Raw genomic sequence first — 17,379 nt, 5'->3', positions numbered from 1 at the left:
AACACGGAGCCAGACCACCAGGATCAAGGGGCACCGATGTGCAGCCGGACGACGTGTGGACTCGATCAGGATTAAAGGAGTCGTCAGACGCGGGGCGGAGAAGCAGCCCAGGGGAGGCCGAGTTGCAGTTTCTGGGGACAAGCACCAAGGGCAGTGCGGCACTCAGCAGACAGAACGGGGGAAGGAGGCTGCGGAGAACTTGGATACCCCCCACCCCCACCCGCTCTCCACTGCGCGTTCACCTTCACATCACTCCCTTTCCCACCCCCCCAAAAATATTGGTGACGCTTTGATAGCCATTAAATGTTGACTTTTTGTTCACTTCCAGTGAGATGCCGTTAGAACCAATCAGCGGTGTTTGGCAATTAAAAAATTCATTCGCTTTTCAGGCGAGGGTGGAAACCGAAGGAGACTGATGTGTATACTGGCCAGGTATCATTTTCTCCCTTTTTCTCTGGTTCTACTTACTTTGCTACTCGCCAGCGCCATGGGCTGTATTCAGAGCATTGCATGCAAGCCTCGTATTAGACGGGAGAACATTGTGGTGTATGAAGTATCAGCCTCCATTGACCAGTGCCCGACGATCATTGAAGAGAACTCCCCCATCGTGCTCCGCTACAAGACACCTTACTTCAGGGCCTCCGCAGGGGTCGTCATGCCACCAGTGCCCCGTAATGAGACATGGGTGGTGGGCTGGATCCAAGCGTGTACCCAGATGGAATTCTACAATACATATGGTGATATTGGCATGTAAGTTAATATGTGTCCATCGTCACACACATCTTTCTATATCTGTATCTGCCGTCAAGTGTGTATATGTGCTTTTTGCATGTGTGCGTGCATGCATTCGTGCATGTGTGTGTTTGTGAACACTTTCCACAATGTCCTCTTTCTACTGCCACAGGTCTAGTTGGGAGTTACCAGAGCTGCGTGAGGGCCGAGTCAAAGCCATCAGTGACTCCGATGGTGTCAGCTACCCCTGGTATGGCAACACTACTGAGACCGTCACCCTCACAGGTCCCACATCCAAGCCCTCACGTCTGACAGTCAGCATGAATGACAACTTCTACCCCAGCGTGACCTGGGCAGTGCCCATCAGCAATAGCAACACGCCCATGTTGACCCACATCACCAGAGACCAGAGCTTCATCACATGGCTCGTGGCTATGAACTCTGTCACCAAGGTAGGTCAATGAATCTTGATTCGCTGAGCATACCCAGCCAGGGAAGGGAAGATAACAACAGTTTCGATAATATGAGTTGTTTGGGCATACAGCCATCCACAGCGAATGATGGTAGAATGGTGGAGACTTACAACACAGATCTCAATAATTTCCAAATGCTGGAAACGGCAACTTTGCTTAGAGGAAAATTTGTATTATATAGTTTTTGAAGTACTGTGTGTATGTTAAATGTGTTAAAATTTAATTGATCTATGCAGAAGCAAAACCTTATTTCAGTAACCCCCCCCCCCCAAAAAAACAGGGATGTTAGGATCAGCTACAAATCAGCTGCATTGGGGCTGGCAGGTTTTTAGAGTTCCTCGAGGAAGTTTTGGTGTCTCAGCAGGTCAAGTGCTTCCTGAGATTGTGATTTAAACCCAAGTTCTTGCAATTTGTGGGCAGTCTCTCTAACCAACTTTGCTGCACTGAAAGAGAACAAAATGTTCTTGCGCTATGTCCAATGCCTGGCGTGAGAAAAACAAAGAAAAAGTTGTGACCTTGTATATCACAGCTTATATCTAAATCATCTACATCCATAGCTACATATATATCCATATCTATAAATGTGAGTGTATATTTTTTGTCAATACAAAATAAATCTAATTAGATTCTAATTGCTTCAGCGTCACACACCCATCTCTTTCTAGCTGTGATAATATCAGTTCCTGGATTTTCCTCCATGGTATAGAGTTTTCTCCAGTAGCACCACAGGGCAGCACAGTGTCCCAGTGGTTAGCACTGTTGCCTCACAGCAAGAAGGTCCTGGGTTCGAACCCCAGGCCATCCCAGGTCCTTGCTGTGTGGAGGTTGTATGTTCTCCCCGTGTCTGCATGTGTTTCCTCCATGTGCTCTGGTTTCCTCCCACCATCAAAAAGACATGGATGTTAGGGTTAATACTCCTGTCTGTGCCCCTGAGCAAGGCAATGGAAAGAGGAACTGGAGTTGGTCCCCAGGCGCTGCAGCTACCCACTGCTGCTACACAATAGGATGGGTTAAATGCAGAGAACAAAATTCATTGTAACGGAACAACTGTACAATGACAAAAATAAAGTGGGTTTGTTCTTTCTTCTTCAGTATGTTCAATCTCAGAACCCAGAGACTAGCTCTGGGGACAACGGCCAAGATTTCGGGGCTTCCAGTGTAGCTGCTGGCTGCTGGCTTCCATTTCCTATGAAGACTTCGTCTTCCATGCACCCGTCCTTGTTTACAGATGGATTAGCAACTTGAGATGTGAGAATGGAGTATGGAGTTGAGAGACATCTATGACCAGATTGTTTCACAAGTAGTCGACACGAGTCGACTACTTGTTTCCCCACATAATACATAAACATTGATACTTACTGTGGCAGCACGGTGGCACAGCGGTTAGCGCAGTTGCCTCACAGCAAAAAGGTCCTGGGTTCGAGCCCCGAGGTAGTCCAACCTTGGGGGTCGTCCCGGGTCGTCCTCTGTGTGGAATTTGCATGTTCTCCTTGTGTCTGCGTGGGTTTCCTCCTGGTGCTCCGGTTTCCTCCCACAGTCCAAAGACATGTAGGTCAGGTGAATCGGCATTACTAAATTGTCCCTAGGTATGAATGTGTGTGTATGTCAGCACTGTGTGGTGGCCTTGTGCCCTGTCCAGGGTGTCACCTGCCTGCCGCCCAATGACTGCTGGGATAGGCTCCAGCATCCCCGTGACCCTGAGAGCAGGATAAGTGGTTCGGATAATGGCTGGATGGATGGATGATACTTATTGTTTGACGTCCAGAAGACATTTGGGCCAATGCATTCCGCTGCTTTCACTCCCCACATGGACCGTTACCAACATGCAACCAAAGCCCGTTCCTGTAGAAATCACCGCCTACTCAAACGTGATTGGTTAATACAACTTGGACTACAACGGAAACGGAAACCAGAACACTTCCAATACCAAAATCTTGTCCCGTGCCTACAGATAGTATGTATGTATATATAGAATCTGTTAATAGAGGATACAGTAGATTGGGTTCATCTTGCCTTGATACAACCTCTGTGATAGGCTATTAAGAGTGTAGTGCTATTTAAACCATCCTGTAGTGATAAACACTCTGTATCCATTTCATCCCTTCCATTGTCTTAAGGGCTATGTGGAGTGCTTAATATAATAAAATCATAACGAATATGTATTATACACATATTAACTTTCAGCGTTCTTCCCTCTCCACAGGAGCGTATCGTGCTGCAGACGGTGAGGTGGCGGATGAGGGTGGACATTGCTGTGGACCCCGACATGCCCCTGGGCTCGCGGGCCTCCCTGGTGGGCCGGCCGCACCAGGAGCAACCTCACATCTTGAACTACCAGGAGCCCATCCCTCCCAATGCCCTGGGGAGGCCCAATGCCAATGATGCCCAAGTGCTAATGTGGAGGCCTCGGAGAGGAGCACCACTGGTAGTTATACCACCAAAATAAGGGGGGGTCATTTGCAAAGGCAAAGTAACTGTTACTCTCCGGAGAAGCGAAGAGATGCCACTGGGATGAGAGTTAATGAAGTTATCTACTAGAGAAGGGAGAACTTGTGTTTTCCCTTCGCTGAAGATACTGGTGGCTCACTTTTATCAAACGGGTTTAAACGGGCCAGTGTGACAAATCAGAGTACAAATGTTGCATCTTGAATCTGTCACGGTGAAGTGTCAGAGTGGAAGTTTATTGAGACTTGGTGGTATGCCAAGCTGCTGTGTTACGTTAAGGCTTGTTTTGGCCCAAACGAGTTTTGGACTGTACTAGAAGTCTCTCTGCTTTTTGGCAAGAGAGGAACGCACTGATTTTAGAGGTTGCACAGTAGTCCACGAGGAGAACTGCATCTCGAATCCTAATTTGGATGTTATTGCATGACTGCGAGAGAGAAAACAGGAGAGAAAATGTCTCGGAGAGGCATAAGAATAGCTTTTTTTCTGTTTTTTTTTTTTTTTTGGATAACTTAATACCTGAAGACATTTTGAATGGAAAAATAATCATCAGCCATGAGATCCTGCTGGCTGGATAAAACACCTCCTCAGTGCCAATTCTGCACGTGGGGGCCTTTAGCTTATTCGGTATCAGAGTTTAAGGTCACATCAGAGATTTTAATAGAGATGAAATATTATATGAATCTTCTGTTAGGTTAAAATAAATTTCACACATGAATCAGATTGTATTAAGAGCAACCACTTGGCATAAAGGTCTGGACAAAAAAAAATCTACAGTAGCCTTTACTGCCGTTTGTTAAATTGTTTTAAAGTGGAATTGATGTGCACAAACTCAGTGTCCTAGAGATTTGCAATGGCTTTTTTCAGAGGGCAGATTTATGCATTTAATTTATGCACATTTTTCAACTGGAAGGCTCATTTCTGCACTACTTGCTCCAGCGATGCAACTTATATTTTGTTTGTATGATTGAAAGGCTACCAGAGGGTGAGATGGCATTGTCACCATAGTGAATAAATGTCATTTGGGATGTTTTTATTCAAAGTCACAATAAGTGCCAGATAAATGAGTTGGAATCAGTCAAGATGAAGGATAAAGTGCTTATAGGATGTCAGTCTGTGCCATACATATCGTATACACACCTATTATAGCAAGGAAAGGGATTGGTACTGAAAAGAGTCACACAACATAGAAAGCTCGTATTCATATGGCAGGACTAGTATGAATGGGACCGATCTAGTATATTCGAACACAGGATGGATTTATTATGCCACTGGGTCATGCTACCTCGATTTATCATGACGTGTTCGCAACTGGATCATTGTCTAATAGGGCCATCAAATGTAATGACAAGAAGCAAGAGGCTCCTATGATTGGGGTCAGGGCTCTCCTAGCATTTACAACAGGATTATAACAGGATATATTTTTAATATCAAGGCAATGCTACTTTATATGGATCAGCCTGAGATAGGGTAATGGCTCTGGTCCACATCGTATTTCATTAGGGATAAAAGTCGCACCGTGCCATTTCTCATCCATAGGCCGCATATCAATTCGGTACAGGAATAGTCATACCACAGCATCTCCTCAAGGGATTCTGTTATAAATCATTGCTAACAAGGGAAATGCACACGTAACATCTACATACTGTATCAATTCAAAATAGACCATCATTGCACCGCATCTTCTTGGCAAGGTATTTGGAAAAGAAAAATAGAGAAGAAGACAATCCTGTGTCATGGCTGCTGTTACAGCGGGCTCATCCTGGTCTCTTTCCAAGTGCCTGTCTGCCACGCCATGCACGAGTCACATGACCCATCCTCCATCTGTGCCGCTCTCCAGGTTCAGCTCCCATCTGCCTGCTTTTTCCCCCTCCATGTCTTCTCTGTCCACCTGAGCACACACCTCCTCCATCCCTGGGAAGAACACTTTGCTGCCAGCCCCAAGAAGCCAACTTGGATCGACTGCGTGGATCAAGAGACAGTGGGAGAGAAAAACTAACGAAAAAAGGCAAGCTGACCCTTATTGGATCTGCCATACATTATATTTATCCGAGTCAGGATCGTGTTTGCATAGAAATGACGGTTACTCATATGTAAAATATGCAACGAAGGTCAAATTGACTCATTTGATTTATCTGCTTTTGTCAAGGAATTCAGGTTTATTGAGGAGTCTTTATTGTAGAGATTATTGTTATAGGTTTGGTGCAGCCGGGACTTGGGAAAAAACAAAACAAAACAGTTGAAGCAAAATATTCATAGGTTTCTGTATGCGTGTGTGTATGCGTGTGTGTGTGTGTGTGTGTGTGTGTGTGTGTGTGTGTGTGTGTGCGCGCTGGTGGTTATTGCCCTCATTCGTCCATTTGCTTCACTTTGAAGTAAGAAGAAAGACCAAGGCACTGGTACCTCTTTCAAGATAACACAATAGACAATTTATTTTCTATTCATTTTTTTTGTTGCACATAATTCACAATTTTTCGTTTATATTATATTAATCCTTTGAGTGTTTGCAGCAAGGTCAAAGCAAGTACTCACGTTCCTCCCTCATACAAAAAAACAATTTTAAAAAAGAAGAAGCAATTTCAGCATCTTTTGGACAGGGTAATCGCTTCTTTCTGCAGGAAATACTGTCACCACAAGATGGGGTAAATCGAAAATGAATGAAAATTATTTTCTTCTTATCGGCGCTGATTATCGAACCGCCATCAAATCAGATTTATCATAAAAACACACAGCTTTCCCCCAAATCCCACAATACATAAATAGAGTTTAACTACAGAAAACTACAAATACGTTTATAGCCAGATGGCCACGTGTCAGGATTTAATCCAGATTATTCTCCTTGGGGTCCCTTTTTCAGAGTCAGCTAATTTCATGAGGCAACGCTTGGGAATAGAAAGCATAGGGAGACCATCCCACCGAACGTGTCAATATCGTTGTATTTACCCCGTTGAAGTTGGTGACCACCCCTCCTCCACCCGTTTCATTAAAAATAATCTTTATAAAAGTAGAAAAACATTTATAAAAAGCAGATGTCTGCCTCATATTAGTGAACGCCATATTCTGTGCAAAAACAGCAGTGGGGTACAACCGGGCTCTCTACCACCGAGGGCCGGACAACCTCTGGCAGTGTTGCTATGACCGTTTGGTGAGAGACACTATCAATGACACCTTTCTCTCTCTCTTTTTTTTTTAAATTCCCCCCCCCTTTTTCACCCCAATTGTATCCGGCCAATTACCCAACTCTTCTGAGCCGTCCCGGTCGCTGCTCCACCCCTTCTACAGATCCGGGGGAGGGCTGCAGACTACCACATGCCTCCTCTGATACATGTGGAGTCGCCAGCCGCCTCTTTTCACCTGACAGTGAGGAGTTTCGCCAGGGGGACGTAGCACGTGGGAGGATCACGCTATTCCCCCTAGTTCCCCCTCCCCCCCGAACAGGCGCCCTGACCGACCAGAGGAGGCGCATGTGCAGCAACCAGGACACACACCCACATCCGGCTTCTCACCCACAGACACGGCCAATTGTGTCTGTAGGGACGCCCGACCAAGCCGGGGGCAACACAGGGATTCAAACCACCGATCCCTGTGCTGGTAGGCAATGGATAGACTGCTACGCCACCCAGACGCCCCTTTTTCTGTTTTTGTTTTCTATACACCGACTTCTGTAGCTCCTCTGTTGTCTTCTTTGGATAGCTGTCTTCTCTTTTTTTTAAGGAGGCAGGGAAGTTTTGTTGGTCTCTCATCTACACCTTGATGACGCTGGGGGCAGCTTTGTGTTCATAGCCGTAGAGAAAGGTGGCGGCAATGACCAGCACTGCCCCGAGGAAGAAAACACTGAGAAGGTCGGACAGAAGAAGGAGGTAAAACATGAAAGAGGAGGAAAAGGAGACTTTGAATGTTAAAAGTTCTGTGGAGAGACCGTTTGTGATCTCTGTTGCTTATGAGTCTATGGGGCTGTGCAGGGCCTCACAGCACAACAGCACCGTGAAAACTCAGCTGCAACTTCTCAACGAATAACTTGGATAGCAAGGATAACAATCAGGCCTGGCAGTATGTTTGTGTGTTTGCATGTGCACGTGCATTATTTTACCTGGTAGGCTCAAAGTCCTCCAACCAGTAATAAGAAATGAGTGTCGACAAGATGATTGACAAAGAGGTGGCGAATCCTTTAAGGATGTTGTCTGCATATTTAATGGCTGCTGCGATGACCAACCCACCCACTGCCTGCAAACACATTATAGACGACATCACACAGAGTTAAATGAGTTCATCTGGATACAACGTTTATTTATTTTTACTTTTTTGGGATTTTCCTCCATTTTTCTCCCCAATTACACTTGGCCAATTACCCCACTCCTCCGAGCCATCCCGGTCGCTGCTCTGCTGCTCCGCCCCCTCTGCCGAGGGCTGCAGACTACCATATGCCTGCTCTGATACATATGGAGTTGCCAGCCACTTCTTTTCACCTGAGAGTGAGGAGTTTCGGCAGGGGGACATAGCGCGTGGGAGGGTCCCGCCCCCCAGTTCCCCCTCCCCCCTTAATAGGCGCCCCAACCGATCAGCGGAGGCGCTGCTGCAGTGACCAGGACACATACCCACTTCCGGCTTCCCATCTGCAGACATGGCCAATTGTGTCTGTAGGGATGCCTGACCAAGCCGGAGGTAACACGGGGATTCAAACCGCTGATCCCTGTTTTGGTAGGCAATGGAATAGACCACTACACTACCCGGATGCCCAGACACAACATTTACTGAGAGAAGCGTTTCATCACTCATCTAAGTGACCTCTTCAGTCTCAACTGACTGCAGGTATCCCCACCCTTATAAACAATACAGTGGCATAACGACTGGAACAAATGATCAGTTTCATATGCAAATTACCGTGACCTTTAGCTAGAGTTAAAATGACCATGTGTACTAATCACAGAAGTTGAGGAATAGTTACAATCATAGCATTGTAAGATGGCAACAGATGTACTCTATAACTGCCCCCCCCCCCCCCCCGGCCCCAGTTCAGGGGTGGTTGTTCCCTCTTAACATAGACGGCCTCTTTGAGTCAAAGTCAAAAAATGTTGTGTCCAGATGAACTGATTCAACTTTCTGTGATTTCCTTTCCTGGGTTATTGAACATACATCAAGACATTATAGAGGACAGTGTGACTGTACTTACCACCCACACATAAGCTAAAACGGCAGGTATGTAAATATACACCACACACTTTGCCACAGTTCAATCTGCTTGCATGACATAGAGGTGACAGGACACAAAACACAAGGGAAGAATAGTGAAACACAATGAAACACATTGACGGATGATACCTGCAAGATGACGACTGTGCAGGTGACGCCGTTGTAGCCCTGAAACATCCCAAACTCTCTCACCCTCTCACCATCGTATGCAAACATTCCCATAAGGCCAAACACAAAGCCAAATAAACCTGGGAGAGCAAACGACAAATAGACAGAAAGACAGGCACAAAAGACATTCAATAGAGTTTACATTTGTCTTAGTTTGGAGTGAGTCACAAAATAAAGCAAAATATTTTCGGATGCTTTCTAACAATTTGACGGGGAGACTGCTATCTGACTTACAGCAAAGACTACAGGCTGTAATAACAAATATAGTTAAACAGAACAAGGAAATGAATAAAAGTCTAGGCTAGGAAAAGACACCACACATAGCCTACGGCATCACACCACACCACACCACACACACATACACACACACACACACACACACACACAACCCATTATTTACCTAGCTGTATGTTGCGAAGCCACACACTCTGTTTAGTCTGCTTGAGGATCTTCTCAAAGTAAACCCCTGCAAAACCACTGGAGATGCAGGCTATCAGTACCGCCATCACCCCCACAAACTGAGACCCTGCAGACAGGGGCCTCTGCTGAGGGCCATTCACAGACTCTGTTGGCCACTGGGGAAATCAAAGCATGCATGACATGACTAAACATGACTAAGCAAACGTGACTAAACGTGCAGTGGTGGGTAGCTCGCCTAAATTCTCTAGTTGGGTGCAAGTGGCATTGAACATGCATGACAAAACACTTGGCAGCACAGCAATACATTCAAATATTCAGAGGTACACAGAGGTACATATGACAGAGAAGTACTTGTGAAAGCTGCCTTATTTGACATTGTATTCTTACGAGTTGTATTCCTACAATGAATTTGTTCTCTGCTTTTAACCCATCCTATTGTATAGGAGCAGCGGGCAGCTGCAGCGCCCGAGGACCAACTCCAGTTCTTCTTTCCATTGCCTTGCTCATGGGCACAGGAAGGAGTATCCACCCTAACATGCATGTCTTTTTGATGGTGGTGTATTAGTCGGGAAATTATCGAGTCAGCCAGTTCTCTCTTTGGCTGCACCTCGCCATGGCCGTTTATTCACACACACACAACACACAGACTACAAAGTGACTCCAGTCAGGGGTTTGAATAATGAGGGAAAGAGGTGTGCCCAGGTACCTAATGGATGAGGTTCAGCAGGTGACAATAATACAGAGGGATTACTGGGCATGAAGAATGGAGCCAGTAATCATAGCACCGTGTACAAAACAGTCCATACAGAGCCCTCTACAGTGGGAGGAAACCCACACAGACATGAGGAGAACACGCAAACTCCACACAGAAAGGACCTGGGACGGTCTGGGGTTCGAACCCAGGACCTGCTTGCTGTGAGGCAACAGTGCTAACCACTAGGCCACCTTGCTGCCACAGTATGTCCTTATTACACCAACCCGTTTGAAAATAATACCATCTACACCAGGACTTCACAGTTTTCACACAAATAAACAGTAGAACTTAGTAGGTTACACCACCTAACAGCTGGTACCTGTACAAGAGCAACCCCGGCCATGAGAACGAGCAGAGACAGCCACTGGTAGAGGCCCAGCTTTTTCTCCAGCATGGAGACAGAGAACAGTGCCGTGGTGAGGATCTTCAGCTGGTAGGTGACCTACAGGGCACGCAGGACACTTCCACTGAGACGCAGAGCAAAAGCACATGCACTGATCCAACACAAAAATTAGATGGAGTTCCTGCAGCATCTTGTGTGCGAAGGTCAGGGGATGAGGAAACATGGATGATAACATGCTGTTAATTACATTAATTACAAATGATGATAAAAATGTCACAACGATTTTCAAACTTTGAAAAATCATCATTCACACATCCATGATGTTTTTGATTATTATTAGTAGTAGCAGTATTGGAAATCAGAGTGGCCATGTATTCAAATCTAAAGATACGGTGCATTTGTTATTTTACTGCTGCACCCCAGCCAAGAAGTCAAAATTGAAATATTCTTCAGCAAGTATATTCAAATCCAACCTGGTAAGTGGCTGCATCAAGGTTTGATAATGCAATGTAGAGCAGATTGTTCTGTAAGGTATAGATCCCCGCAGGAATGGACAGTTTCATAGTTTCCATGGCCTTGTTTGCAATCTCCTCCTTCAGGATCTGGCTCAACATGCGTACACTAAAATCTGGAGGACAGAGAGAGGTTGTATTGGCAAGGAAAGGAACTTCCCGACACCCTCCACAGAGTCAAGAAAAAGATTGTCTGTCAACCCCTAAACCCCCATACCAATGCATAGTCCCACTGCCAAAACTACTAACTGTGGTCTCTTAACACCAGCAGGATGCAGGTGAATATCTTGAGCACCTCCGCCGACACCACAGCGGAGGAAGCCAGGTAGCGGGGACCATCTTCTTTCAGGGTGCGGGAGTAGCGCATGGTGAGCACCAGGGAGGTAGTCTGCACCACCAACACCCCCAAGGACACATACTTCAGTTTTGGTGATTGTGAGGAAGACATGGCCGCTTTATGGGCACCTCCTTGGAGTTAGTGGACAGTAAGTTGGCCTTCAGAACAGACATAAAAAAGAAGAAAACACCAGGTTAGGTTCAAGTGGATTCAGATCTGGTTTAGTTGCATGGACAGGTAAAAAAAACAAAACATGTAACACATGTTATGGTCACCCTGATGGATTGTGGCTGCAGTGTCTCATTAGAATAGCAATTGGTACCTCAGGATACATGACGTGGAGGCACATAAGGGAGAAACAGGGCTTTCTTACGGCTGTGCTGGACACAAGGAAAAGACTATCCCACAGTAAGACAACAAAAGATGAGGAGGAGACTATTCAGGTGGAGAAATAGTAGTGCGGAGACATATTGATAAGGCAGATTTTCCTTCAAATGGAAGAGCCCAGGCTGACTTCCAGGCATTTCCAGGGGTGCAAATCGACATTATTGCAGCAGGACGACCTCCCTATGTGCAGAGGAGGCAAGTGCAAAGACTGAATACTCCTTCCTTTGGCAGCGTTCTTTGGGAATTAACACAAAAAAGCACAGAGAGGACGAACATTAAAATTTTGCATCAATGATTAGAGTGAGTGGTAGTTTGTGAAAACAGTGACACAATAATATGGCACAGTGGGCAGTGAATGGGTGTACAGGAGAGAGAGGAGAGAGTGAGCGTATGAGAGATCAGAGAATGAGTAGAAACTAGCCTGAAAATGCTCGTAGGTCGTTAAATCGTAGTAAAGTCATTTAGCTTGGCGTTGGCCTGAGGCTGTCAGACATTCCTCAGACCACTCTGCATTGTAAGCATGTTTCGGCTACTGTGGCTGTAACAAAGTGAGGCAGAGAACCGGGTCTCTTTTTCCCCCTCAGCATCCATTAACTACTGTTATATTTGATAATTCAATGTATATTTTCCAAACTAACCCGTAACCCCAACTCCGATGTTGGCCATTTTCACATTCAATCAGCTGTGCTTGACCAGAGCTTGACGTTGCAGATGCATACAGTCCATTTCTGTGCAATGCTGTGGCCAGGAGCATCTGATGTCACGCTGATTCAGTCTTTATACACGAATACATCCAAACATTTGACTTTGTCATTTTGGAAGGAAAGCACTTTGGTGAATTTGGATATAGTGTTGTTGTTTTTTTCCTCCCCAACTGTACCCGTCCAATTACTCCACTCTTCTGAGCCGCCCCGATCCCGCCTCTGCCGATCCGGAGAGGGCTGCAGACTACCACATGCCTCCTCCGATACATGTGGAGTCGCCAGCCGCTTCTTTTCACCTGACAGTGAGGAGTTTCGCCAGGGGGACGTAGCGCGTGAGAGGATCGCGTTATTCCCCTCAGTTCCCCTTCCCCCCCTGAACAGGCGCCCCGACCGACCAGCGACCAGGACACATACCCACATCCGGCTTCCCACCCGCAGACACGCCCAGTTGTGTCTGTAGGGACGCCCGACCAAGATGGATTCGTAAGCAACGGAATAGACCGCTACGCTATCTGTATGCCACTTGATATAGTGTTATGTGACTTTGTGCGCGCCTCTGATATGTTCTCTGCAACATTGCACTTTATTGCCTCATATTTCGCCTGTCAATCCTTATGTGTGTGTGTGTGTGTGTGTGTGTGTGTGTGTGTGTGTGTGTGTGTGTGTGTGTGTGTGTGTCTATATATATATCAACACGGATACAGGAAAAAAAGTTTTAATGCTTTGCTGTACAGGCGTGTTTCGTGCGTCTCGCTCTCGTCAGCTGCTAATGTGGTTAAACAAGAATCATACAGTTTACGTTGCCCAGAAACCAATCAGACGAGGAACCACTCAACCAGTCAGATGAGTGGTTGCTCATCGGAGTCAAATTCCATGTATGTGCAAACCTACGTGGCCATTAAACTTCTTTTGATTCTGGTTATTCAGCCGTCAAACCACTGAAATCCATACACTTACACCTCCATTGGTGATGGTGATGGGATTAATGGGCAATGTTGTTTGGTAGTTTGTTTTATCCTGGTTATTTTGATGTTTCTTTTTTATTTGATTACTCTGATTTTGCATGTTTTGTGTTTTCGTGTCTCTCCACAAGCAAACATTTTCCACAAATGGAAATGTAAGATCAATCTTTATGGGAACAGTTTATGTAGGCCAAAGACATGCTAAATCGCGACAAAGTATTGAAAACACGTCTTTAGTATTGGTGCCGAATTCAATGTATTGGTACAGAAAATGTTCAAATGATAGCTAACCTTGCATAAATATAAGTAAAAACGTCTGTTTTTTGGACTAACTGCTGCATCTTGAGCTTGCCTCCTACAACCCCGTCGATCTTCTGGCCCGGCTGTCCTGCGGTGGAGCAAACACAGAAAGGCAAAGTACGGGCTGGTAATAAAGGCTGGTAATTAAAACGGTACATCTTCCAAGAAATATAAAGAGCAGGCAATCAGCAAGCGGAATAAAAGTATTGTAACGATCACGGATGAATAGGCTCGGTAGCCCTTGGCTAACGGGTCGGACTTCTTAGTCGACTAGTTAACGTTGTCGCCCGCGGTGTGGACTACACGAGTTCGCACCCCGGCTGTGACGGTCCGGCCGGGCTGCCCCCCGAATTCGCTACAGAATACATATTGAATCTTGTGATGTAGGCTGAAAGGTACAGACTACCGATTCCTGCATGCGTGACAAACCCCGGATTGACCCCTCCTCGCGGTATTGACCGGACTTCACTTGTGGAGTTGGCGTAACCTGAGCAGCACTCAGCTGGCTAAAGCCTAACGGGACCGCGGACTGGCGGTTATAAAAATCCCACACATCCCACACATCCCTGGCTCGTAAGTGCCTAACAAGTGGGCAGTCCGGACTCCCAATCCGACCATCACTTGGGTGCAACCTGTGGCGGATCCCATCGTCTTCACTCTTGTGTTGTCATGGAACTAGATTCTCCCAGGCCAAGCAGTGTGGACCAGCGTCGCGACCTGATCACTACTTTAATCAAGGCTTTAGCGAATGGCTCCGAAAGTTTTTCAATGACCGTGCTTACCCCCCCCCCCCCGACAAAGTCCATTGGCGATGCTGCGGAGCGACGGGAGCAGGGAATGATCGTCCTGGAAGCTCCTAGCTCCAAAGGCACACAATTTGCGGCAAGGATCTGATGGTCGTCTCTACATGAACCCGGGAAACTTTGTGTGGATTCTGCAGCAACCTGCTCCCCCCAATCAGGGGAAGGCCCTAGAAAATGTGAGCTAAAAACAGCTGTTTCCCATGCCTCCTGAGTGGAAAACCGCGTCTAGTGGGAAATCCATTTCTTGCGGGCGAAATAAGGACATTTTTACACTACTGACTTTTGGAACCTGGAACATTAGGAGTCTTCTTGATCGGAGTGACTCTGATAGACCAGAACGATGAACTGCCCTTATTGCACAACAACTCTCTCGTTTCAACATCGATCTTGCGGCTCTCAAAGAGACAAGACTTGCAGATGAAGGCCAACTCGAAGAAAAAGGTCTCGGATACACGTTCATATGGAGAGGATTACTAGAAACGGACCGCCGAATTCATGGAGTCGGCTTTGCAATCAGATCCAAACTTGTCCGTGACCTGAATCTAACACCTGTCTGCATTAACGAACGCATTATCTCCATCAGATTACCACTTCAAAATGGATACTTCCTGACTGCCATCAGTGCTTATGCTCCAACTCTTGATGCTGACGATGAGGCGAAAATAGCTTTCTACAACACCCTATCAAAAACTATTTCCACCGTTCCAGCAGCTGACAAGCTCATCCTTATGTGACTTCAACGCTCGTATTGGCAGAGACAGTACAACATGGACCAACATCATTGGGAAGCATGGAGTCGGTAAATGCAACTCAAACGGAAGCCTTCTCCTTTGCCTCTGTGCGGAACATGTCCTCATCATCACAAATACTATCTTCCAACTCAAAATGAGCCGGAAAACTACCTGGATGCATCCGCGATCCCACCACTGGCATCTCATTGACTTTGTGATTGTACGCATGAAGGACCGATCCAATGTCCATGTCACCAAGGCACTCCCGCATGCTAACGATTGTTGGACGGATCATAGGCTGGTCATTTCCAAGCTCCATCTGCAACTCAAACCCAAGCCTAGACGCCCTGCCATGACCATCCCACTAAAGAAAATTGACGCCCGAAAGCTTGAAGATCTCAGCGTAAGAAGACGCTTCTTGAATAAGGTCACAGAAGTCATGAAGGATGTTGCCCTCATCGAAAACAACCCCATATCAAACTGGATAAACCTAAAAACGCCCCTCCGCGCTGTAGCTGAAACCGAAAAGACGTCACCAGGATTGGTTTGATAAGAACAACCAGGAAATTTTCAACCTGATTAGCACAAATAATCAAACTTGTCTCTCCTGGGAGAAAGATAGAACCTCCAAGACGAAAGAAGAGCACTACAAGAAACTGAAGTCAAACACCCAAGCTCAACTCTGCTCCATAAAGGATGCTTGGTGGCAAAGTAAGGCCCTTGAGATCCAGGGCTACACAGACCAGAACCAACTCTATAACTTTTTCTCTGCTACTTGTGCCATCTAAGCACCCATCAAGACCGTACCAACACCAATGAAAGCAGAGGACAACGTAACAATTCTGAGGGACGACGTAGCCATCCGCCTACGACGGAAAAAGCACTTCCACCAGCTCCTCTACAAACCATCACGAGCATCTCCGGACTTCCTTGATGGCTTATCTACTCTACCGCAAAAACCGTGGATGTCTGCACCTCATCCACCAAGGAGCTTCAAACAGCGATCGCTCACATGCGCAACAACAAAGTGGCTGGTCCCGACGGAATCCCTGCAGAACTGTACAAGTGCGGAGGACTACCTCTTCAGAAGCGACTGTACGAGATCATCCTGCAGATCTGGGAAACCCGGACCGCCCCAGCTGATTTCAGAAATGCAAACATCATTACTGTTTTCCAAAAAAAGGGGACAGAGGAATTTCCCTCCTCTCAACAGCTGGGAAAATCCTGTCGCTGATCCTTCTGAATCGTCTCACCACCCTGGCCGAAGAAGCTCTCCCTGAATCCCAAGGCGGTTTTCGATCCAACAGAGGGACCACCGATATGATCTTTGCGGCACGACAGCTCATGGAGAAAGCAAGAGAACAACAGAAGACAATGTTTTTCATCTTTTTCGATCTTGAGAAAGCATTTGATTCTCTTCCGAGAGCCACTTTGTGAGATGTGCTATCCAAATCTGGATGCCCTGACCACTTCATCCAGATGATTCGCACCTTCCATGATGACATGAAAGGCTGTGTCTGTTTCTGTGGAACCCTTTCTGAGCCTTTCCCCATGGATTGTGGAGTAAAGCAAGGCTGTGTTCTAGCACCTACGTTATTTTCCTTAAACCTGGCTGCTCTCTTGCAGAAGACAGATCGGTCAATCGACGGTAAAGTCAACATCCGTTACCGCTTCGATGGCAGCCTGTTCAATCTCCAGCGCTTGAAGTCTAAGAACAAGACATCCACCAACGCCATCATTAGCTTCAATATGCCGATGATAATGCTTCTCCTGCCATGACTCCAGAAGGTCTTCAGTCGATCATCAACTCTTTTGTTCAGGCCTATGAAAGTTTTGACTTTTCTGGGAACATCAAGAAAACCAAAACGCTTGCTGTTGTGCCTCAGGATACCCCAGGAGTTCCGCTTCAAATCACCATCCATGGCCAACCTATATAACAAGTTCAATCCTTTCAGTACCTTGGAAGTATCCTTGAAGAAACATGCAGTCTAGAACCGGATATCACCAACCGACTGAAAGCTGCCCACACTGCCTTTGGCCGACTTTCTCACCGTGTTTTCTATGATTGTGATCTCAAGACATCAACCAAAATCATGGTTTACCGTGCAGTGGTTCTTTCAA

The 17,379-nt window shown here is 46.3% G+C and overlaps 2 protein-coding genes across 3 annotated transcripts in view; one reads left to right on the top strand and one right to left on the bottom strand.

Moving 5' to 3' along the window:
• Positions 1 to 487: 487 nt before the first annotated feature.
• LOC130124382 (protein FAM78B-like) lies at positions 488 to 5,646 on the top strand. The gene is made up of 4 exons (XM_056293839.1): positions 488 to 750; positions 905 to 1,184; positions 3,409 to 3,594; positions 5,488 to 5,646. Exons 1-4 carry the CDS (start codon positions 488 to 490, stop codon positions 5,644 to 5,646), a joined length of 888 nt encoding a protein of 295 aa, XP_056149814.1.
• Positions 5,647 to 6,056: 410 nt separating this feature from the next.
• slc35a3b (solute carrier family 35 member A3b) overlaps positions 6,057 to 17,379 on the bottom strand; it is a 38,863-nt gene continuing 27,540 nt past the window's right edge. For both annotated transcript variants that reach the window (XM_056292920.1, XM_056292921.1), the window contains exons 2-8: positions 11,284 to 11,529; positions 10,996 to 11,150; positions 10,499 to 10,621; positions 9,406 to 9,580; positions 8,967 to 9,085; positions 7,738 to 7,871; positions 6,057 to 7,481 (exon numbers count right to left, since the gene is read on the bottom strand). In XM_056292920.1, coding sequence (XP_056148895.1) covers positions 7,391 to 7,481; positions 7,738 to 7,871; positions 8,967 to 9,085; positions 9,406 to 9,580; positions 10,499 to 10,621; positions 10,996 to 11,150; positions 11,284 to 11,482 — 996 coding nt within the window. In that variant the 5' untranslated portion in view covers positions 11,483 to 11,529 and the 3' untranslated portion in view covers positions 6,057 to 7,390. The remainder of the gene's footprint in view (positions 7,482 to 7,737; positions 7,872 to 8,966; positions 9,086 to 9,405; positions 9,581 to 10,498; positions 10,622 to 10,995; positions 11,151 to 11,283; positions 11,530 to 17,379) is intronic.

The sequence above is a fragment of the Lampris incognitus genome, chromosome 14, assembly GCF_029633865.1.
Source record: "Lampris incognitus isolate fLamInc1 chromosome 14, fLamInc1.hap2, whole genome shotgun sequence".
Taxonomy (NCBI): Eukaryota; Metazoa; Chordata; class Actinopteri; order Lampriformes; family Lampridae; genus Lampris; species Lampris incognitus.
This window is presented reverse-complemented; position numbering and strand designations above follow the sequence as displayed.